Source organism: Monodelphis domestica, chromosome 2 (assembly GCF_027887165.1).
Source record: "Monodelphis domestica isolate mMonDom1 chromosome 2, mMonDom1.pri, whole genome shotgun sequence".
Lineage (NCBI taxonomy): Eukaryota > Metazoa > Chordata > Mammalia > Didelphimorphia > Didelphidae > Monodelphis > Monodelphis domestica.
In genome coordinates this window covers 289,561,982-289,587,388 of record NC_077228.1, presented here as the reverse complement: position 1 = coordinate 289,587,388, position 25,407 = coordinate 289,561,982, and the positions used below count along the sequence as shown (strand labels likewise).

At 30.9% G+C, this 25,407-nt stretch overlaps 2 protein-coding genes across 14 annotated transcripts in view; one reads left to right on the top strand and one right to left on the bottom strand.

The window, feature by feature from the left end:
• Positions 1-8,831, bottom strand: part of RUNX2 (RUNX family transcription factor 2) — a 234,194-nt gene extending 225,363 nt beyond the window's left edge. For 2 of the 4 annotated variants that reach the window (XM_056818340.1, XM_056818343.1), the window contains exon 1: positions 8,387-8,831. In XM_056818340.1, coding sequence (XP_056674318.1) covers positions 8,387-8,444 — 58 coding nt within the window. In that variant the 5' untranslated portion in view covers positions 8,445-8,831. The remainder of the gene's footprint in view (positions 1-8,386) is intronic. The other 2 variants (XM_056818342.1, XM_056818341.1) reach the window with 2 other exon arrangements.
• Positions 1-25,407, top strand: part of SUPT3H (SPT3 homolog, SAGA and STAGA complex component) — a 668,918-nt gene that overhangs the window by 55,224 nt on the left and 588,287 nt on the right. The gene's annotated exons all lie outside the window — the stretch shown is intronic.

Below are 25,407 nucleotides of genomic sequence, written 5' to 3'. Positions count from 1 at the left end.
AATATAAATTTAGATTTTTATTTTTAAAATTTTAAAATAAAATTAACTAAAAGTATTGCTTTGCACATGTAATGGACTACTGTGTAAAAATTTCAGACAAAAACTAATTTAAAAAATTGAAAAGTGAAACTTTAATCCAGTTAATAATCAGTATGCAGCTATGTGACTTTAAATTTACTTTTTAGAATGGTTGAAAAATGAGAAGAAATATTGATCTATCTTTTTTGTGGTTCCATGGAATGCAATAAAGAATTTTATTGTTTTATCTTCTGAAACTTGGGCATTTTTTGGTGAATAGAAATAACATTACCTTCACTTTAATATTAAAATAGAAGAACCAAGCTTGTTGAGCACCTACTATATGCAAAGAATTCTGATGGGCTCTACTGATTTACCCTATCAAGTTATGATTGGCATTTTAAAATATTCTTATTATCAGTGAACATATAAGTAAAAGTATTTGTCTTCTGAATTTTTAAAAAGAAAGGCTTAATAAACAGCCAGGAAAGTGTGAATATGTTTGCTCTATTCATCTTTGTAAAGTAATGCTAATGAGTTATGCTACAACAGGAAGTTTAGAAAGGTGAGATTAAAGTGTGATGAATAGGGAAGTGGTGTGTGTGTGTGTGTGTACATGTACAACTTAGAAAGTTTGTAATACCTTCTGCATGACTTTATTTGGGAAATTTACTGAGTAGCTTGTAGAAAGTAAAAAATAACTTCACTAGATTACTTTCCTTTGTAAAACAATTATAGCATTCTTATGTTATGATGCTCTGTTTTTGGGTCATTTTCTCACAAAAAAATATTTTCTCCTAAGATCTATCATTTCAGTGCTGGACACTTAAATCTCCTGACATTCAGTACAATAGGGATGGCATGTCATTTTATATTTACAGTTATCACTTTTACATGAAAACCATTTTTCAAAAATATAGATTAGCAAAATAAAAGTTAACACATTACTAGTAGATTTATGATTGAAGTAAAACATGTTTATGAAATAAAGCTAAATTTACTCTTTCCCTGTAATATTTTTGCTATTTCTTGAGGAGGAGTTTTTACATGAAACCATTGTTATAATGCAGTTATTCATTCTGATAGAAGGAATTTGTTAAGTTTTGAACATTAAAGAGGCCATTTTCTAGGAACAAATGACTTTAAATTTAAATAAAAGCTACATATGTTTTTTCCATAATGCATTGAGATACTTTGTAGAACTACAATGGTATATAGTGTAGTAAAACTTTAAAAACATGGAATCAGAGTTTATCAGCTCTTAACATGTTTATGTTTTAGCTTCTGAGTTACATAATGGTTAGTTAGCAGTCAGAAAGATCTGGGTTTGAATTCTGCCTCTGAAACTAATTAGCTGTGACCACAGGCAAGATACTTAATCTCTCAGAACCTGTTTCCTCATCTGTAAAATGAAGATGATAACTGATATTTATATAGAACTTAAAATTTTATACCCAAGTATCTCATTTGAGCCTCACCATTTTGTGGAAGCATATATTATTGATTTTATTTTCTATATTTTTCAGTTGGAGAAACAGATTCTGAAAACAGAGGGATATCCCATGAAGTAGTAATTATAAACATGCTATTATGATTCTTAAATAAGATATAGAAAGTGTTTTGCAAATATTAGGCCACTATGTATATGTCAATTTATTATTATTAAAATTTGTGTTCATTTTTAGGTTGAAAACGCTTGAATGTGTTGATTCATTTGGGAAATTTCAAATGATTAGAGGAAATAAAAAGGTTTTCTTTAAAAAAGAAGTTAAAACGAACTCTATACTAAATATTTTCATATAGCATCAGAATATAAAAATCATTCTAAAATTCTATGTAACATATATGTCTGGAGCCTATAAAATACAAAGGCTGTGAATGTGAAAATAGAAAACATACCTGTAGGGTCAATATTAATATGTATTTTCTTTAGACTCATATGTAATTAGTCTTATCAAGTACAGTAATTATTTTATCTAAAAATATCCTTAATTTTTTGCTGTCATTACTACCTCTTTGGGGGAGATAAGTAGCATTCGAATTTTAATCATTTTAGTTGTTCAAGAATGTATTTCCTACTTAGTTCCTACTGTTAGTATTTTCATAAACTGGCAGTTCTCTAAGATATGGTTAACTTTTTTTAGTGATAATTATTCATATTTTTAAGGAGCTCAAGTTCTTTAGCTTTAATGAATATATATATATACACACATAGCATACATATATGTCATATATAACACACATGTGTTAAGCTATAAATAAAAATTTTAAGCTAGACTCATACACAGAGGAAGTTGAAGTTGAATGTACTTGGCAAGACTTTTTATTTTAGCATATGAAGTATACTAGTATAATATTTATCTGAGAAAATCTTCAATCATATCTCTTTTCAAAACAACATGTATATGCCTTTTGTTAATTTTACTGTTGATTGTCATTGTGATTTTGGCATTTTCCCCCCTGGAAAACAATAAAACATTATATGGCTGTCAACTTTTCTGTCTTTCTCTTTTACCAAACCACAAAGTAGATTTAGATGTTGGGTATCTAACCACAAAGGATAAGTAAACAATGGTTTGGCATACTTCTGATTCACATAAATTCAGGAGAAAATGTAAATATCTATCGTCAGACCTTGAATTTTTAACTTTTCCTTTTTCTGTGATAAATTTTGATGAGATTAGTTGGATGGTTCTAATAGACTAGCTTTGAAAAATACAATAAGAAAATTCATTTCATTGAGCTTAAGATAGAAATTCTTTACTTCTTATGGCAAAAATTATTTCTCTTGGTGATGTTAAAGACTATTGCTAAGTTCAGAATTGCCTATCAAATGAATACAGTTTCCCAAGAAGTAGATAAGAAATACTGGTGATAAGATAACCTTTAAAGTTTTGGCCAAGATATTTCTTAATAACTTTTCCCAGAATAACTGTATCTTTGAAAATTTCTCAAGTCTGAATAGTAGAAAAGATACTTAAAACTTTATGTTATACTATAGTTAATTTTCATTCCACATATTTTAAAAAATAAATATTTGAAGAAGTTGCTTCAAAGTTATTTGGGCTGATTTGAATATTGAAGCAATTTTGCTAAAATAAATTAACATGTTGGTTGTCTTTTTAAGACAGCTGTTGTCATAGTTAAGATATTTAGCTTTGTGATAAAGGTTGACTGAGAATAAAAAGTATACTGAGGGGTAAATAATAGATCTTAAGAATGGTGTAGTCATGTATACTGTAGTAACTATTTCAGCTCATTTAAAAAATGCCTATGTGTGGGCATCTACTTCAAAATATATTAGGCAATAATATTTATTTGTAGAAAGAGAACACTTATGAAAGGAAATATATTTGTAGTTTTAACACTTCCATATTGAAAATGAACATCTGAAGTATTTAATACTCTGCTTACATTTCTACTACTCCATCCTTCAATTCCTCATTCTTCATTAAGCAGTTTAAGAAAAAAAGAGTACCAGATATTCTACACAATATACAAGTATTATACAAAAGATAATCAAACAGTTATTCCCTCTCTTAATAAGTTCTTTTTAAGGTCTAGATGATGGAGTATATATGTTTTATTTTATGGATTTTTGCTTTTGAGGGGACAGAGATTGTGGTCCACTCCTTAAACTTGACGAGATTCATGTAGGATAGCGTTCTCTTATTATTTTTCATATTGTAATACATCTATCATAATAAAGCAAGTTTTAATTCTTACTAGGTCAGTTGAGGCCTGTAATCTGTTTTTCAAGTTAACAGTAGAATACATCAAGGTATATGTTTTCACCATATGAAACTTCCTTTTTATAGGATTTGTGTTTTCCATAAATCCTGAAATGTTTAATATTTTAAGTTTCCTTATGCTCCTGAGGCATCTACATTAGAAATATTTCATTCTTTTGTGTGCCATAAACATCATAGTTCATTGTTTTTACTGAAGTGCATTCAGTTGCTTATTTTGGGGAGGGTTAAGGGAAAAGAATCCTATTTATTAGAAAAGTTTTAATTTTAAATATTTCAGAGGAAAATATAGTACATTTAAATTCCTTATTGGAAATCACAGTCTAAATGACTTGGGTATTTCTGACATACTGTAATACATTTTACAAAATAAATAATATTTAGGAAGTACATTTATATTTAAAAAAGAGCAAGGTCTAAAATGTTAGGGCTCTCAGAAAATAAGTTTTTGGCACATTTAACTTGAATCTTTGGTGTTTGACTCTTTAAAGTAAAAAACATGAGACAAATGCATTATTTGTCTCATATTTATAATACAATTTAATGATATAGTTATTTTAGGGGGCTATTCCTGTAAATCCATTCCTTAAGAATAATTATTTTCTTAAAAATATGAAATCTCTTAGTCTTTTAGTAAATTCTGCATTACTTTGTCATAAATTTAGTAGCTGAATTTCAATTTCTGGTGCACAAGTTAGTGCAGCATGGAAGCGTCATATTTGTACAGTTTGGCAAGGAATTTGAGGTGTTACCCTATTTTGACTTCTGTTTTCAAGTATGCACTGGTGCATCATTAATCATAGGAAATGCAAAAATAAATAATCCAGTCCCATTGGATTTTTCATGTGAATACTTACCTTTTCCTTTTTTTGTATATACAGTTGAGGTATTTAGGTAACCCCTAACCTTTTGCTTCAACAAAGAGGTACAGTATAAAAATATTACCACAGTTTTCATACGAGCAGCCCTTTTTAAGAAAACCTCTAGATGGATATTTATTGAAAAAAGAAAAGTTGTGATACGTTAGCTCAGCCCCAATACTATATTTTAGACCACCAGTGTATAAAATTAAAAGCACATGAATTTTGAAGCACTAGAAAAGGTTTGTAATTGATTAGCGCTGCTTGAAAGAATTGAAGTGTAGTAAGTTTTGATTTGTGAATGGTTCTATTCAATAAAGATTAATCCTATGTGTTTGATAAAATCTTAGTGCCTCCAATGAGTTAGTTTTTTTCCCTCTGCAGTTTATTTAACCATCAAATATTTCAGTGTTCTTTTAACTAACTGGAACATTTTCTATCTTACTGAATTTAACATTAGCATGACTGATTTAAACAAGTCAGACTATCAGTGATTAGCTCAAAGGAAGTACTTGAATAGATCAGTATTTTGTCCTTTTAAAAACAGTTACAAAGTATTGTGATGTAATCATGCATATTTCATGCTTTTCATATAAGTTAGAAACTCATAAGTTATACACTAAGGTGAAGAGAAAGGAATACTGACTCTTTTAATGTATATGTAGCAAGATATTTTATAAATGTTATATATTTATAAAATAAAGTTCAGTTGTTACAATTAAAGTACTGTATAGCCTAGCCTTTGGGAATTATATTAATAGCTATTTTCCTCCTCTTATTAGACCTCTAAAATGCATACTTGAATTTTCACTTTCTATCCCTAAATTTTGGAACCTAACATTTCTAATTAGCATGAAATCTAGGAGACTTTTTAGCTGTTAAAATTTTAAACTAATAAGTTACTTAGTACATCATGGAAGATGGACTACAATAGTCATTTTGGAAATCATTATTTGCTTCCTTTAGTCCAATTATAGTCAATTATAAAAGCTATATAATATTTTAATCATAATGGACTTTTCAGAAATGTTATGTACTGGAAATACAGCATTTAACCTATTAGCATTTTTCAAGTTGCTATTGAATTGCATTTGTGTTGCTTGTAAACAGCTGACAAACTTTGAATAATGTTCTGGAATATATTTGAAATTAATGGCATACTTCCACTTATCTGGAAGAGTGGGACTATCCATCCTGAAAATACTCTGTAACTTTTAAAATTTGAGATGAGTCAGTTGATTAGGCCTGGGCTATTGTGCTATTCTTAAAAAGAGCATGGAATGCTTTCTTTACTAATCTAGGGCACATAATTCTTGATAATTCAAGAGGTCATTCTAATGATAATATAAGTATTTGGAGGCACAAGTGAATTTATTCTTTCATTTAAATAGACTTGAAAATATGGAAATTAATCTAAAAAGTATAGTGATAATTCTATATAACTGCCCCACACACATACCCGGTTTTTCATAATTCTTTTGGCATATTAGTTCATTTGAAAACTTGAAAAACAATACCACCAACAAAACCCAACAACTCTGAAAGTAAAATAAATCCCAACTTATAGAACTTGAAGAAGAACTTGGTTATCATATTTAATCCTCTCTACTCCTAAACAAGTAGAATCTTCTAAAAAAATTAGTGTCATTCTTTTATCTTTTATTTTCATTGTTTCAAAACTGTTAGATATATATTTGAAATATCATAAGAAAATAATTATAGGTCCAAATGGTAAACAAAAGGATAAGCAAAGGGACTCTATTAATTAACCCCCCCAATCCTTCCCCCCGAATACCTTTGGCCTTATTGCCTCATATTTTCAAATGGCATAATATATAGAAAGTTCTTTGTAAAATGTATAGATATGTTATGAGTATTAATAACATTAAAATGTTGCTCAGAATACAATTAGAATAGTGTTCCCAAGGTGATACTTAATATACTTAAAAAACCCCAACTTGAAATGGTGTAGGAAACAGCACCTGCATATCATTATTTTGACCAGGTACATATCTTTTGATCTCTTTTAGAATTAATAGCTGAAGTTCCCATTCACATATAAGTCATGTTCCTTCCTCTGAACTTGGGGATAATATGATCAGTCGGAATTTGTTGACTTTCGTTATTATGTGTTTTCTGTCATGGAAATGTTAGCGTCTCTCCATTTTAAAAGATCTTTTCCTATATCATCACTGAGATTTTTTATACTATGACTCAGAAATATCCTTATAGACATTTTACCACAATTTAGTAGTTTTTGTAAAACAAAATCATTTTCCTCATTCTTCAAGATCAGGTTTTTTGTAAAAAAAAAAAAGGATTTCATTATCGCTCATTGACCTACATCAGGTCTGATCCTTAAGTAGTAGCCAGTTAAAATGTGTGAAGTAGGAGGAGGGAATGAAACTCCAATCATTAGTTATGTTACAAAGCAAAGTTAATCCAGGCATACACAGTGAAAAGGTTTATAATATCCTTCCCTTTTCTTATTTTTCAAAGATAGTGAAAAAAGTTATAAACTCTTTTTAGTTGGAACACCATGGACATCATAAAGAAAATGTTGTAAGTGTTTAGATACTATGGAGTAGTATTTTTCAGACCTTATCAACTGTAATCTTGTACCATGTCAGATTATAATTAAATGTCAATAAGGAATTGACATTTTATCACATCTTAAATTCAAGTCTGTCTTGTTGTATGGATTGCTTAAATGATCCATTATTACAACTTTCTTTGTAATCTTTATGACACTTTATTTTACTTGTGACTAAAAGATAATCACTTTGACAGATCCGAGAATTTAAGATGAAAAATATAATGTTCAGTGTTACCTATTGCAAATGCCAACATACTTTAATGTATATAGTGCATGTACATGGAGTCTTAAACATATAGATAATTATTTACATGTTTGTATAAAGGGTTTTAAAAAAAGACATCTGTGTTTACTGTTCTGAATATCTAAGCCAATATTTAACAACTTTCTGTTATATAGAAGTCTTAAAACTGCTAGTATAATTCAATCATTATTTTGTATGGTTTTTTCTTTTCCTTTATAATCATACATCCTTATTATATTTATGCAGCAATGTAAACTATATGTATGTTTTGATTATTCTTATATAAAACTAAAGCATCAATGCCAGTACTTCTTGAGTTATTTTAGTGAAAGGATGAATGTAGATTTATAATACTTGCTAAACTGATAACTGTTGAATAGGAGTTAGTTCACAGTTTAAAGTATATTGTAAACATAGTAGTCTCAAATCATGCAATGGTAGAATATTTGTGGCAAAAAACTCATTTCTTTTTAAATTTGATCAAATACTGAATCTTGTCAGAGGTCAGATGATTCTCACTTTGATTAAACTAGAATAGTGTTAGTGGCTAATCTTAGTTTATGAATTAAGATATAAAAGTTTTCTGATATTTTATAATGCCTTTTTTCAGTTCAGTAGCTCTAGACAACTTTTCTGTATTGTTCTAAAGAGCTTCCTATTTTCTAGCTTTAATCATTTTTCAGTGAATTATAGTTAAGTGACAGATGGGTATACTTATTGTCAAATGCAGAGATTTACAGTGATTATTTTTCTTTTCTTGCAACAAACTTCATTTCATTTCTACTTTTTTTTGTATCGTAGTACATTTTCTCTAAATCCAAATTTATTTTTAAAGAAATATACCTTTTTACTTAACAGGTTCAGATTTTGATGACAAGCACAATTACTTTTAGAACTTAAAAATATTGTTAACACTTACCCCAAAAGAAGTTTTGCTGACATGGTGTTACAGTGCTGAAGAGGCTGTTTGATGCCATAGTCCCTCTTTTTTTTTCAGATAGGATTTGTACCTTCTGGTGTAAATACTCCTTGTAGCCTTAAACTGAAAATACAAACCATAGCCAAATCTTGTTTTAGTTTTACAGTATGCCTGGAGTGCATAGATTTTATATTTGTTTTTTTCTGTCAAGAAATTATGTAGCTGGTAACATGTGAAAAGCAAAGAAACAAAACAAAAAAGAGAATGAGCAAATATTTGAAGGACCTACTATTACTGCATAGACTGTGGTTAGAGAGCACTCACTGACTCTGTTGGTCTCGGTGGCTGGTAGTGACCTGCGGAGATTAACCATTTAAAAACCAGAGACTTCTTGCTGTCCTCCTGGAGAAAGTTTGCACCGCACTTGTGGTTCTGTGGTTGTTTGTGAGGCGAATGAAGCATTCACACAATCCAAAAAAGCAAAAGCTTTAAAACTCCTTTTTTTTTTGCAAGCACTATTACTGGAGAGACAGAATCATGTGGTTTGTGACCTCACAGTACTCAAAGTAAAGTGGGACTGCCTACCACTGTGGCTTTTTTCCTTTTCTTTTTCTTTCTTTTTTTTCCTTTTTTTTTTTTTGACAAAAGGTCTGTGGTAAGGCCCTTCCTGGCATCCAGAAGGATATAGCTTTTTAATTTTGTGACTCATGGGGATTTGGAGAGAGTACAAATGCTGAAGGAGCCCAAACTCCTGTACAGTAAAAGCATATGTAGAGCAGAAGTCTATTTTTGCTCTGTAGTTCAGGTTTTTCCCCCTCTTTTGCCTCTTCTCTTTAGTTCATTATTGTGTCTGTAGAAAAGTGAGCAAAATTGGCACAAGTGACTGTGTGAAATTCTGAACAACAGTGATGATTTACAATAATTTACATCTTTGGACTGTATCACGATCTAGGGTCTGCTTCATATTTGCTGGGTGGCTGGATTCCTTCTGTTTTTCTTTTTCTTCTTGTCTTCTTGTACTTATGAATCTGTAACTCATTGTAAGAAGTTTTACCTTTCCTAAGGTCTGGTAGCAGACTTGCTGGGCTGTGTTTTGTGCTGTAATTGGCTGTCATGGAAGTGTTAGTCTAGGGATTCTTTTACAAATATTAAATCACGTCTGTCTAGTTTATGTATCATCAGGTCTATATAGCAGCTTCCTATAAAGCAAATTAAATGTAATTTTGCATCTCTTTTTATATGATGTACAATATCTTATTTATAAGTTTTAAATAGTTTGAAGATAATATAAAATTGTGAAATTTAAATCAAATGAATAGATTTATTATAGAGAATAGAACTGAATTGATTGGTTTAAAACTTTTGTTCTTTATATTAGTTTCTTTATGATTATGATTTTTACTGAACTATAATTGATGCACATGTTGCTTTACATAGCTTTATTCTACTATTAACTTTAATAGATTCTTTGATACTAAATCTTATATGTATGTAAGATAAAACACTTATGTTGTAATTTAGATTGTATAATACAGGATTTTATAGGTTCAGGATGGAGTGGGTTAACAGAAGCTGTATTTTTTTGTTTATAATAGAGGCTTTGAAATAAATTACAAAATGCTGTGTGTAGTAAGGAATAATGCACACAGACAGAGTGTGTTAGTCGTCTCGATTTGCTAACTCTGATTCAGAACAAAATTGGAAACATCTTTGGGAAACTATCTCCTTTTTGCCCCCTTTGGACATGTATGTGTAGAACTCATTTTCTTATTAGGATGATTATATATCATAGGCAGTGAATTTTATATTTATGAATAGGGCTTCCTGTTTTCATCAGTTGGGAGAGATGGGGGACTTTTCAGCAAAAATTATAAAACTGAGCAGTCCAATTTTCTAGGCATTTTTGACCATTTATCCATGCCACTCCGAATTTGCATGTCTCTAGCTGTTAGACTTCTTCCTAGTGTGATTTTAACTAGGAGTGGCGTAAAGTTAATGCTGAGAGAGTGGGTGGGGACTGTGATTTGCAGAAAAATTTTTGGGTGTATAGTGAATGGTGTGAGGTCTGGGGAAATGCATGTGAATTTTATAGTTAACTATACCTAAATATATTATACATCTATTTACCATTTTAGCGTAGACTATTATCTGTTAAATCACCTTAAAGGGTCTAAACACATTTTTGAGATTTGTTTATGGAAATGAGATTTTAGCATTTTGAAGAACATTTAAATGCCTAATGTGTGCAAGGTACTATGGTATAAGATATATTCAAAAACACAAATGGGAAAATGTTAGAATGTTTTTTGTTTATATTTGTTTCTAAATTTCTGTTGCTCTTTTCATAATAAACTAACAAAGTTAGAAAACCAGAAACATTTTAAACTGGGTTTTAAAGTAGGTATCTTATTCCTATATGCTTGTTTTATTTGAAAAGACAAAACTTTAATCTGTAATAGAGTTGTTCACATGAAAAGAAGAAAAGAAAAAATTTTTATTTTTCTGTTAGCATAAACAGCATAGTGATATAATCTAGGCTGCTAATTAACATCTAGCGGTAACAAAAACTGTTTTGAGGGTTTTGCATTTTTTATGAATTTTCTATTGTTCCTCTAAACTTTTCTGCCTGTGTAATAACAACAATTAAATGATTGAATAACTAGCTGTTTTGTTATGGTAAGTAAATTTTTTTTTTTAAAGAATAAATCTCATTTCTCTATCAGGACTGGTTTTCTCTGTCATTCTAATACAACTTGAAACATTGACTTACTTTGGAACAGTACCACTAAAAATACCATGCCTTTGTCTCATCCTCTCTTTTCTCTCACTCCAGTCTTCCCTCTCCAAACATTTATAATTTGGACCTTTATATTGAAATAGTCTTTAGTCTTAGGTAAACTTTATGATCATTGAAAAATAAACTTACCATGTCATGTGATTACTTTCATAATTTTCCTTCTAGTGACCATCTAGTATACATTCTTTAGCCGAGTACCATTATTCTTATTAATTTGGTATTGATATCAGAATCAGATGCATGGTAAATATTTATTGAATATATCTCTTTGATATTTCATTTTTGCATAAGGCTCATTAGATTCTCAAAAAAAGAGGAAATAGTACCAAGGCATACTTTAATATATTTTTGGGAGTGCTGTTCATATTGTGCTTGCATATGCTTTCTCTAAATTCATATTTATCTTCTTTGGATCAGTTTTTTTCCATTGCAATCAGTTTTTAATGACAACAACAGTTATTTGTATAATTGACAATTAATAGCTTTCTTCATTAGGAAAATTTTACCAATATGATGATGAAGAGAAGATATTCTGAAAAGAGTCACTGTGCAAATAAATCTCTTTATTGAAGATTTATATCCATGAAGTATTATGTTTAAAATCAGAACTGAAAACCACAGTTCAATTTTATTTAAAAAAATAACAAAAACCCTCTTCCTTTGGGAATATTTTGGTAACTGGTATGCTTAAGTAGCAAGTTTAAATCTAGTGTATAAATTATATACTTTAATTTTATAGACATGAAATATAGCTTTGAATTTGAAGTAAATCACAAAAAAGTAAAGAAGTTGGTGTCACTCTCTCCCATTCCCTTGGGTCTGTTGTATGTTTTTGTCAGAATTAGCTGGATTGCATTTTTCTTAAAAAAAAAAACATTTGTAAGTAATAATATATTAGATATCATAATGTATAAATGCTAAATGTACATTTGATTATTGTTACTTCATTATATTTTTGGTGGCAACTTATTATCCTGGTGAAAAGATATATTTTAATGCTGTAATTTTACATGGTAACTACATAGAGGGATGTAGTACATTACTCTACCTTATGAGAATCTCCTGATCTTTTCTTTTATAAAATTGAAAGCAATATCAAAAATGTATGATTCGGGAAATTTATAAACAGAACTTTTGTTTCAGTGAAACAAGCATTTATTTATTTGGTTAAAAATAAATGTGGATCTGGGGTTTAATTTATCACTGGCATTTCTAAATTTATCATTTCTACGTAGTTTGTATGGTGATATTTATGTAGTATGATTTGATATGTTCAGCCCCCCACCCCCAGACAGTTTTCTGCTTTATAGTAGTGGCTTTAAATAATTCAGGTATTTCATGTTAGTCCACTGTTAAATATAAATGTTTTAATTAATATTTTAATTTATTAAAGTAGGAATGAAGGATTTATTCAGTTTTCTTATTCTTAGTTTTTTTAATGTCATCATTAGGTCATTTATGTAAAGTTGATTGGATCTTTCTTTTGGCCATCTTTATTGCCTTGTTGGTCTTCTGTAAAACTAATAAATTTAAGTCTAAAAGTCTTCTATTGATGTAATTAGATTTATTGTTATATCACTTTGTTCCCTTCCCAGTTTTCAGAGTCACCTGCTCTTTTCCCTGCAAGGGTGTAGAAATCGGAGACTAAACATTTTTAATAGTTCACTCAAATTTAAATAAGCTTATTGCCTTGTACTGGTTTAACATTTTAAGTACAGAAGTAGACCTTTTAAAGATTGACTAAATTATAGGTGAAGCTGACATTAATCCTAGGTAATAAGCAGTTAACACAGACTATAATCATTAGCAATGTTGGGCGCTTCATTTTGTCTTAAGATATTAAATCTCATTTGTCAGAAAGTTTTAGAAATGGATGAATTTTTACTAATATAAAATATAGAAATCCACTTTTCCTTACCATTCTAACACTTAAAATTGATGGCAAATACTTTTTTTATTGAGTCTAACACTTCATTTATCATTTCATTAACACTTTATTGACCAACACTTATTTTTATTGACTTTTCCTCAGCCAGTTATTAAATGTGCATGATGGCCCAAACTTATTAAAATAGGTGTATAAATAATCTATGCTGCTTACAATTAGAATAATTTTTACTACTTCTGTCATTTTCTTTAACAGGAAAAAAAAAGAAGAAAACTTACAGAAAATATGGGAAACTTGTCTCATATAACAGCTGAGGATGTGGCTAGGCTTTAGCAGGAAACTACTACCCACAATGCAATGTTACATATACTACCACTTAATAAAATTTATTTCAAACATGCTACTGACAAAACCAAAGAAAATAATATCATAACTATGCTAGTTAACATACTAAATATATCTAGGGAAAAGTGAAACTAATGTTTCTTTCTGGAGCCTTTGTCCATATTGACTATAATTACTGAATCTTTGGGACATCATAGTACACTGGAACCTAGCTTTAACTTGGTCTTTTAGGGTCACATTGTAGAGCTTGGTTTTAGTTAAGTCTATCTTATAATGAGGTATTTTTGGTACTTTCTAAACCCTCTTGGATAGAGTCCAAGAAGGCCCTGCTTTTTACTAAATTCTATGTGGCAAGTAGTGTTATGGTGTGGTTCTGATGCGGTTGAAACAATGTACTATATTTTATCATATTCATTGAGCAGTGCTTGAATTTAGAAAGCTCCTTTTCCTTTAAATGTTTCTGTTACTTTATTTTCTTGCTGATTTTGGGGATATGAACTTCCATTGAGAGGATGTGTGTGTGTGTGCACACGTGTGTGTGTGTGTGTGTGCGCGTGTGTGTGTGTGTGTGTGTGTGCGCACATATACGTGCATGGGCTTATCTCCATTAATTCTTTGCTTGATTTCTGTTCTTATTTACATTTAGTTTACCTGTTTTCAGTTTAGTTGAGTCCTTTTACTCCATTGTCCTCCCCTGTCTCTAGTCACTCAAAAGAGGTTATAATATGCCAGAATAATTGTTTCTTTTAAAATGTAGCTAGATAAGATATTAATTTAGCCATTAAAAAAAATGGGGTATAGAACATTTCCCAACAGCATTGTTTTGTAAAACTTAATATACTATTGATTATGATATACTTTGTGATTTGGTAGAATTTGTAAAGTAACACAATTTTTAAACTGTTATATACTGAACACACATTTTATCAGAGGATCAAATAAGAAATTTAAAACTGTTAGCTGAACTCTTAGGGCATTTCAGCATAAAAACTGAAAATGCCATTTGCATAGTAGCTATATTCTCTAATCCTTATTGTTTTCAAATGAATGTGTATTAAGGATGATTCCCTTAAAACAGTAGAAATTTTTGAAGTATTTTCTTTAGTTAAAGAATGCTTATCAAGAACAGCTGTAGGACTATGGATCCTATCCATGGACTCATGGTGGTCTGTTGAACAACGTTCTTCAACTTTGACAGGTGAGACAGAGACTCTCCAGTGCCACTGCTTTTGGATGAATCTAGCTGTGGTTGGAGAAAGTGCATCTTGCCAAAATATATGGGTGAGACCACACACAGCCTTTAAAATAGTTATTGTAAGCTTATTTTTAGGCAATATATGTCTTGACAGTCCTTTTATTTGCATGCCAGTTTCATTTCAGCTTATAGATTTTTTTCATTTGTTTTAGTAATGGCAATTGCAGATTTAGGAGTCTGTATTTGTAAAGCTTTTACACATTTTGCAGAAAATACTGTTTTGAGTCATAATGAAGTTTATAAGATAGACACTTTAAAAATCAAGCAATAGTATTCTTAATTCATGACATTGTGAGTTTGTCAGTGTTTCTAGTCAAAGTGCTTATTTACCAAATTAATTGTTCCAGTTTAAAGAATCTTGGAGTGACTTTCTTACATGTATTTGTTTAATTATACCACTCTTGATATGGTTTAGGATCATCATTATTCTTAGGGTATGTATATTTATTGCTAAAAGCAAACCTTGGCATAGGAATTTTTAGTTTATTTAATAATTTAAAGTGATTTGCTGAAAAAGCTAATTTCTTAATACATATATAAACATACACAATATACATGTGTGTATGCATATGTGTATGTGTGTGTATATATATTTAAATTGTAGAAGGTACCAATTTTAAGATCAGTGATTCAGAGAATATACTTAATTAGGTTGAGAAATTCACTTAGATTCATGACACCAATTGAGTAATTTGATAGATTTTTAAAGTAACTTTTGAAGCCAAAAATATTTTCTTCAAACTGTTTATAAATGTTATGTCAGATATGATAGTTTATCAGAATTATTACTATTAGAAAGCAGAGACATAAGGGTAAATTTATTATAGCTAAACTTTTTCCAATCCAATTGTTAACTAGACATTAACCTTTTCACTTTAATATCAATGATTTGAATGTTTCTCAGGTAGATGTTGACTGCAAATTGTAACCAAATGTTTGGTCTATGGGAGACAAGATTAAAGTTTCAGTTCTGTTCCTAGTTGACAGTAAATGCTAATGAATACCTTCTTAGATGGTTTCATAGTGAGAACATGATCTGAATAGATGTATGGAGATTAAATTTTCCTTTAATTTGTAAATTTAGTATTTTGCCATTTCTGAATGGAATTAGACAGAAAGTATCTTGAAGCTTATTTTGATGCAGCCTTTGGAGTATCTGTTAAGGCAGGCCAGATTAAGTAAGAAGAACATAGTTGGCATGCCTGCTAAGATGCCTGCTAATATCTTAAGAAAGACATTTTGCTATTTTGTTCTTTAAAAAATAGCATTGTTGATAGAGTTTTTCACTCTTGACTAATTTAAGAAATACCCATTGGGAGAAAATTCACTTCAAGAGATTTTTTTAATGTAATTTTTTTACTTTACCATATCTATAGCAACTTAGGCAGACTTATCTACTAAAGATCCTTCGAAGATTTGTTCATAATTACTTCTCAGTATTTCAGTTGTATAAATAGTTTTTTACTGAAAGGATATTTAAAAATTTGGGGTCCAAACATTTCTCAGAAGTTTTTGTTTTTAATATTAATTTGTATTGCCTACGTAGGTTTGCTGAGCAGAAATAGATTTCTGTCCAGTTCTAGTCAAATGAAAAATTCTGAATGAATCCAAATTAATAATATTGATTTTTCTGAATTAGCCTCATTCAGATACTTTAAAGAACTCTTAGTGTTTTCTAATTAGCATATAAGCTTTTTGTAAATTTGTTTGAAAAAATTTTAAATGATCTTTAATATTTCTTTTAGCACTAAAGAAAATTTATGATTGTACCTAGAAATTTTATTAGACTATGTTTAAATTTCAGAAAGTATCCTTAAATGCTATTTTAATTATCAAGATTTTGCCAATAGCATATTGTTAGAATAATGGAAAGCACCATAGTCTCAGAGTTTGAAGAGACTTCAGAAGCCTTCTAATAGAGCCCCTTGGAGAAGACTGAATACGAATCTTTTCTACGGTATATACCCAACCTAACCTGTCTTTGAAGATCTGGAATCCACTATAGTAGGAGACATTTTTAGGTAACTTTAACTTTGGGAAATTTTTCCTTGTATCCTAAATTTGGTTCATTCCACCTCTGCACCATGATACCCTTTGGAGCCAAATAGAACTATGAAATCACAAATCTCTTTGCTTTTCCATTTTGCAAGCCTTTTAGATAACTTGAGTATAGCTCTCAGGACTCCCCTTAGTCATCAATTAATTCATTTAACAAGTATTGACCATGTACTGTGTATTTGTCAGGTGCTGCGCCAGTCACTGTCTTCTCCTTTCCTCACTAAATAACCTTAGTTCCTTCAACTAGTCATCTTAAAGTAGTATAGAATTTTTTTTTAAACTATCTTGGCTGCTCTTGTCTAGTTTATCAATTTATTAGTTTTAAACTAGAGACTCTCTAGTTTATCAGGCTCCCTCCTCAAAAGTGGCATCCAAAAGTGAAATCTGAACTCTATGTGTGCCCTGACAAGGGCAGGATATACTGAGACACCACTTTTTTCTTCCTGGACTCAGTTTAAAAAAAATACAGTTTAAAGTTGTATTAATTTTCTTAGCTGCCCTGTTACATTATTGATTACCTTAGAGCCTCCTGCCTGCTACAGTCCAAAGACCCTTTTTACATGAGCTGCCTTCTCATTTTGTGTTTGTGAACTTGATTTTTTTTTCAATTTCAATTTCTGTCTTCTCCCTGTTACATTTTATTACATGTGATTCTGTCCAGTGTTCTATCTTGTCAAAATATTTTAGAATCCTGACTTGATCTTCTTGACCTTATTAATTTTCCTACTTATTAGAACTCTGGATTTGTAGTCAGGAAAAGACTAGCTTTTATTCTGGCTGTAAAGCTTTACTAATTGTGTGACCCTGTGACAATTACTAAATCTCTTTGAGTCTCTCCTTCCTCATCCATGAAATGGGGATAATATATTTTTATTGCCTACTCAAAGTGTGATAAACTCTAAATTTATCATTTATTGTTGGTAGTTTGCGTGGCTTCTAAATTCCTATGTCTGAGAATTGCTTGTTGTTTACCACAACTATGCCCTCTCCACAAGGTCATTCATTCCTTTACCCTTTTTATTAGCACAAAGTATTTAAAACCAAGAGTTAAGTTTTGGTAGTGTTGTGTTTTCCTTTCAGTGTATCTTGTAGAATTCATCTTGAAAGCAAAGGTAATGAAATCATCAATTCTTCAAGTTATTATTTATCCTTCAGTAAGTTATATGGGATATATCTCTATCTCTATATATATCTTTCAGTAAGTTAGACATGATGTATGGGGAAAATAATTTTCAGTATTTTTTATTTCAGTAGCAAATAGTGAAACCAGTAGGAGATAATTTGAATTTTAAAATGTCAATATGGTTAAATTAAAGAAGATAAATTTTTATTTTGAGATAGAAGCTCAACAGTTGTGTCCGAGCTTAGTTTTTATAGTATCACAGGACTTAGAACTAGAAGGGATATTGGAGATCATCTAGTATAATATTCTCATCTCATAGGTGAAGAAAGTGACACCCAGAATGCAAGTTTAATATATATATGTATATATGTGTATATATATATACACATATACACATATATATAAAATAGTAGAATTGTGAATCAAACTCAGGCTTTCTGATTCTGTATCCAGGACTGACTGCAAATAGTTCACTTACCCAGAAATCACTTATCTAGTAACCTCAACAATCTAGAATATTACTTGAAACCACAAGTAAGCTAAAAAGATTTTTTGAGTGGTCAGCATAAATACTATAATATTCATGCACTTTATTCAGAGGAGAGAGACATATTAATGCCAGATAAATGATGTAGTATTGCAATTTTGTCCTCCAATAATTTTAATCTAAAAAGGACCAATGTCTTAATCAGATCTCTTTTAAGTTTAGAAAGTTAAGACCTAGCTAAATTCTTTTTTTTAAAAAATATATTTTATTTGATCATTTCCAAGCATTATTCGTTAAAGACATAGATCATTTTCTTTTCCTCCCCCCCACACCCCATAGCCGACGCGTAAGTCCACTGGGCATTAGATGTTTTCTTGATTTGAACCCATTGCTTTGTTGATAGTATTTGCATTAGAGTGTTCATTTAAAGTCTATCCTCTGTCATGTCCCCTCAACCTCTGTATTCAGGCAGTTGCTTTTTCTCGGTGTTTCCACTCCCATAGTTTATCCTTTGCTTATGAATGGTGTTTTTTTTTCTCCTGGATCCCTGAAAGTTGTTCAGGGACATTACACCGCCCCTAATGGAGAAGTCCATTACGTTCGATTATACCACAGTGTATTAGTCTCTGTGTACAATGTTCTCCTGGTTCTGCTCCTCTCGCTCTGCATCACTTCCTGGAGGTTGTTCCAGTCTCCATGGAACTCCTCCACTTTATTATTCCTTTTAGCACAATAGTATTCCATCACCAACATATACCACAATTTGCTCAGCCATTCCCCAATTGATGGGCATCCCCTCGTTTTCCAGTTTTTGGCCACCACAAAGAGCGCAGCTATGAATATTTTTGTACAAGTCTTTTTGTCCATTATCTCTTTGGGGTACAGACCCAGCAGTGCTGTGGCTTGGTCAAAGGGTAGATATTCTTTTGTCGCTCTTTGGGCATAGTTCCAAATTGCCCTCCAGAATGGTTGGATCAGTTCACAACTCCACCAGCAATGAATTAATGTCCCTACTTTGCCACATCCCCTCCAGCATTCATTACTTTCCTTTGCTGTTATGTTAGCCAATCTGCTAGGTGTGAGGTGATACCTCAGAGTTGTTTTGATTTGCATCTCTCTGATTATAAGAGATTTAGAACACTTCTTCATGTACTTGTTAATAGTTTTGATTTCTTTATCTGAGAACTGCCTATCCATTTCCCTTGCCCATTTATCAATTGGAGAATGGCTTGATTTTTTGTACAGTTGATTTAGCTCATTATAAATATGAGTAATTAAACCTTTGTCAGAGGTTTCTATGAAGATTTTTTCCCAATTTGTTGTTTCCCTTCTGATTTTAGTTACATTGGTTTTGTTTGTACAAAAGCTTTTTAGTTTGATGTAGTCAAAATTATTTATTTTACATTTTGTGATTCTTTCTATATCTTGCTTGGTTTTAAAGCCTTTCCCCTCCCAAAGGTCTGACATGTATACTATTCTGTGTTTACCCAATTTACTTATGGTTTCCTTCTTTATGTTTAAGTCACTCACCCATTTTGAATTTATCTTGGTGTAGGGTGTGAGGTGTTGATCTATTCCTAGTCTCTCCCACACTGTCTTCCAATTTTCCCAACAGTTTTTATCGAATAGTGGATTTTTGTCCCAAAAGCTGGGATCTTTGGGTTTATCGTATACTGTCTTGCTGAGGTCGCTTTCCCCCAGTCTATTCCACTGATCTTCCTTTCTGTTTCTTAGCCAGTACCAAATTGTTTTGATGACTGCTGCTTTGTAATATAGTTTTAGGTCAGGGACTGCAAGGCCCCCATCATATGTGTTTTTTTTCATTATTTCCCTGGATATCCTTGATCTTTTGTTCTTCCAAATGAACTTTGTTATGGTTTTTTCTAAATCAGTGAAGAAGTATTTTGGTAGTTCAATGGGTATGGCACTAAATAGATCAATAAGTTTGGGTAGGATGGTCATTTTTATTATATTGGCTCGTCCTATCCATGAGCAGTTAATGTTTTTCCATTTGTTCAAGTCTAGTTTTAGTTGTGTGGCGAGTGTTTTGTAGTTGTGTTCATATCGTTCCTGTGTTTGTCTTGGGAGGTAGATTCCTAGGTATTTTATTTTGTCTAAGGTGATTTTGAATGGGATTTCTCTTTCTAGTTCTTGCTGCTGAGCTGTGTTGGAGACCTAGCTAAATTCTTAAGGCTACATTAAAAATTATATTTTTATTTATTAAATATGTTTTAATATTACCTACATTTCCCACTGTAGTCCGCTACTCCCCTCCCCATAATCCCTTGTAATAATGAATAAGAAAGAGGGAAAAATATTCAATAAAACTAATTTATCAAAACATCTGATATTTTTGTGTTTATTGTTTCTAGTTTGATTATACTAATTTTGTATAATGGTTTTCCTGGTTCTACATTACTTGTGTTGGTACCTATAAGCTTTCCCATGCTTCTTGGTATTCATCATATCTTATATCACAATAATTCTAAGCTATCAAAGTTAAAACTAAAGTTTTAGTTCAGCCTAAAGTAGGTATCAACCAGATTTTTGGAAGAGTTAGAATTAAAATCAGTTTATAGATATTTCTTGTTGTTCAGTTGCTTCAGTCATATTTGAGTCTCTGAGATCCCTTTTGGGATTTTCTTAGCAAAATGACTGAAGTGATTTGACATTTCCTTTTCCAGTTTATTTTACAGTTGAAGAAACTGAGGCAAACAAGATTGAGACTTGTCTAGGGTCACACAGCTAGTAAGTGTCTGCGGCAGAATCTGTATTCATCTTCCTGAGGACTTCCTTCAAGATCCAAGGCCCAGTGCTCTGTTTTCTATGATGTTTGCTGTCCTAATTTGTAGATAAGTTTCCTTTTAATTCATTAAGTTTTTTTAATTCTGTGATTATTCAAAGGAAAATTTTCAAGACTACTCTGTCTTTACCTTGTTATCCTGTAAGCCTCCTTTAATTAGGTGTAATGAGATTGGAAAATGCTCTGTAATTTTTACAACCTTTGAAAATTATTAAGGCAAATTTCCTCTCTATATAAGTTTAGAGCTCTCTATGCATTCTCTATTAAAATATGGATGCTTTGTGAATTATTCTTGGTAAACTTTATTTTATTTATCTTTGGTATCCTTATTTGTGGTGATTCTTTCTCACTTTAATGGGAACAGAAGTAGCTTTTACAGTAAACAATAATTAATTTGAAAGAAAACATGGGCCATATCTTATAAGAAGCCCCAAAGATTGAAATAAAGATAACTTCATATGGAAATTGAAAAGAATAATCCAAAAATTAGGGTTTTAGAATGCTTTGAGAATCACATGTGGTTTTCTTTCTGTATAATGAGATTACTCTTTCTCTTACAATCTTCATATTTGTTGGTAGCCCAGGACCCAGTTAGGCAGAGATCATGCATGTGCTATATCCACACAAAATACATGAATATGCGTATACTTATTACATGTGCGATTAATTTCATCATCTATAAAACAAAAGAGGTTACTTTGAGGTCCTTTCTAGTTCTAAATCTGATAGTTTTACATATATAGTTCTTGGCTTGTGGTAGGCATTCAATAAATCCTTGTTGATTACTCAGTCTTTGTTATTCAGTACTTCAGTAAATTTGTGATATTGGATACTTTCCTAGTGATGCTGATGACCATTCCTGTCATAAAATAATAATGACAACGGTGATGATAGTTAGCATTTATATAGCACCTGTTATGTGCTAGGAAGGTCTTGAAAAGTGTTACCTCATTTGATCCTCATAGCAACTTTGGGAGGTAAATGCTATTATTATCATTATTTTATAGTTGTCTGAGGCAGAGTTTGAGTGATTTGCCCAGGATTATATACTATTAAGTTTCTGAGATTACATTTTAATTGTGCTACCTACTAGCTTCCTCATCTTACTATCCCAAACCATCCTGACTCTTTCATGATCACCGATCATTCCTACCATCTTACGTTGTATGATTCTTGTTATAGCCCATATATATATATACATACATATGTATATATATATATATGTATATACAAGGTATTCCCAAAATCTTAGTTCATTTAAAAACTTTTGAGACAACCTATCCTTGTATATATGTATCTCTGTACAGATATATACTCATACACACATAAATATTAGAGTAACATCTACAGTGACTTGGATATTTATTATAAAGATTAACTTCATCTTCAACAGTAGCTTTTTTGCAAGTGCTACAATAACTATCATTATAGTACTTTTTACATTATATTTAGTCTCTGATATAATTGAGTATTAACTATTTTCATGCTTTTTGACATTTTTTCTTATGATTTTTTTTGTTACATTCAGAGAATTAAATTCATATACACATTGGTGGACATACTGTATATTGGTTCCTAGGCAGAAGACCAGTAAGGGCTGGGCAGTGGGGTTTAGGTAATTTGCCCAGGGTCACACAGCTAGGAAGACAGATTTGGACAGATTTAAACCCAAGACCTCTCATCTGTAGGTCTGGCTCACTATCTACTTGAGCCACTCAGATGGCCTCTAGCCAATTTCCAAAACTTGAAATTGTGGCAGACTGCATCATTATTTTCTTCAGTACCTTCATTCATTGATGAGCTATATTGGAGAGTGAAGCAAATTTGATTTAGGGTAAAGATAAAAGGTATATTTTAGCTATACTGGAATTGGTATGAGAAATCTTCATTATATCAGTCGTAAGGTCTCCTAATTGTTAAGCTGTTGTCCCTATATGGATTGAGGTAAAATATCAGTTAATGGCACTTAATAACAGGGGAATTTATTATTTTCTCTCTGTAGTCAGAAGAGGAAATTCCTTGATTAAAGTAGTGATGGTAGGTTGACGAATTATATTTGTGATATTTAAGCAGTGCTTGAGTAAACTACTCAGGCTCTAAGACATTAACATACTAATTTCATACTATAATATTGAGATAGAACTTTTGGATTAGTAATGTGTCCTGATTTTCCTTTAGAATCAAATTCAATAAAAAATTTGTGGTAGAACTTTTCTTTTGTAACCCAGGTGAGACAAAGGAATTATTAAAAACAGATTATTATTTTAGAAACAAATATAATAAATGCCTACATCAGGCATAAAATCCCATTAGTTTGTTTTGGAGTCTATTATTAAGTGCCTAATCAAAAATAGGGTCAAGGATAGGACATAAACTTGTGATTTTATTAGTATAGGAAACTCTACCACTGCAAATAAGCACCTTCTCTGTAGCCTAAGTTTTAAAAAATTGCTTAAAATTTTAAGAGTTTAAGAGAAATATATATATATATATATATATATACATATATATATATATATATTCGTACACACACACACACACACACACGTTGGAACCCAGTCTTCCTGGTTCTGTCCATTTTTCTCTCCTCTATGCAAAGACTGCCTTTAAAATTAAAATAAGTAAAATAAAATCCCTTTATAATTTAATATGAAAAGGACATTGATAGCTCATAAAGTTAAAGCACCAAATAATCAGCCTACACAATTGATTGACATCCATGCAACAAATTAGGAAGAATTCCTTTAAAAGATTTATGGAAGGACTTGGACAAGAGTCACATAGCTTGAGAAAGCCATGGTTACATTGTGATTTGCACCTTTGAAGAGGGAGTTCTCATGTTAATAAAATAAAATTTCTGTAGAATTAATTTATTGTTTTTATAGAGTTTTTACCCTATTGATTGTGGATATTAATAATTTAAAGTAGGTAACAGTGGCAAATGCTAGTAAAACCAACACATTTTATGGAATAATGAAAATTTTTGTATTCTTGAGACTTTTGAAAATTAACTGTTTCAATAGTGAATTCCCTAGGAATTCTTTGACATTTGAGTTACATTTTGATTTATTATGAAGTTTTTTAGCAGTAATCCAGATTAAAAAGAAATTGTATCTTTTAGAACACTTTGTTTTTATTTGTTACAAATTGTATTTGTCCACTTTCATTTTCATGTTTGTTTCATTACTATAACCTCTGGAATTCCCCATGCCCTTAGGTATCCCAGTGGATAGAGTGCTGGGCCTGAAGTCAGGAAGATCTGAGTTAAAAGTTGGCCTTAGTCATTTACTGCTGTGTGTTCACCTCAGTTTAATCAATTGTAAAATAAGGATAATAGCTTCTATCTCTCAAAGTTGTATGAGGATTAAATGTGTATTCTTCCTCCTCCCTCTCTTCTGACCTTTCTTGGATACTTTTTCTTGCTGTATGAGGTCTCTTTATGTGACTTTACAATTACTTGTGGCAATAGTCTATGTTAGATTTTTAGGAAAAATAATAACTAACTTTTTAAATAACTTTAATGCTTATCAATAGTAAGTGGCATATGTATAAGCTAAATGTAATAATCAGATATTTAGAAAAAGTTCCTCCATGAGTTTATCATTTGTATTAATTTACATTTATAATAATAAAACCCAGCATTTATATAGTACCTACTATGTGCCAGACACTTTACTAAGCTCTTTATAAATATTATCTCATTTGGTCCTCATAACAATACTATGAGATAGTTTTTACTGTAAAATTAGAATAATAGTAACACCTAAGGGAAACTGTTTTAAGTGACTTGTCCAGGATCACATTCTATAAGTGTCTAGGCTGCACTTGAACTCAGATGTTCCCTCCCGACTTGCTCTAGATATTAAAGTAATTTATGTTTTTTAATTTGCTCTAAAAAAATACAATCTACATTACCTTCAGTCAGATAGAGTTTTTTGAGAGAGAGAGAGGGAGAGGAAAGAGACATAAAATTTTGTGATTTGGAAAGGTAGGTGGAGCTATAGATATCTTTCCATATAAGAAATATAAAACATTTAACCTTATTGAATCCCTTACATTTTTTCTCTTTCTTATTTACCTTTTAATGCTTCTCTTGAATTTTGTAGTTGGGCATTAAATCTTCTGTTTAAGTCTGGTCTTTTCTTCAGGAATGCTTGGAAATATTCTATTTTATTAAATGACCATACTTTCCCCTGAAAGAATATAGTCAGTTCTGATGGGTAGGTGATTCCTGATTGTAAACCCAGTTCCTTTGCCTTCCAGAA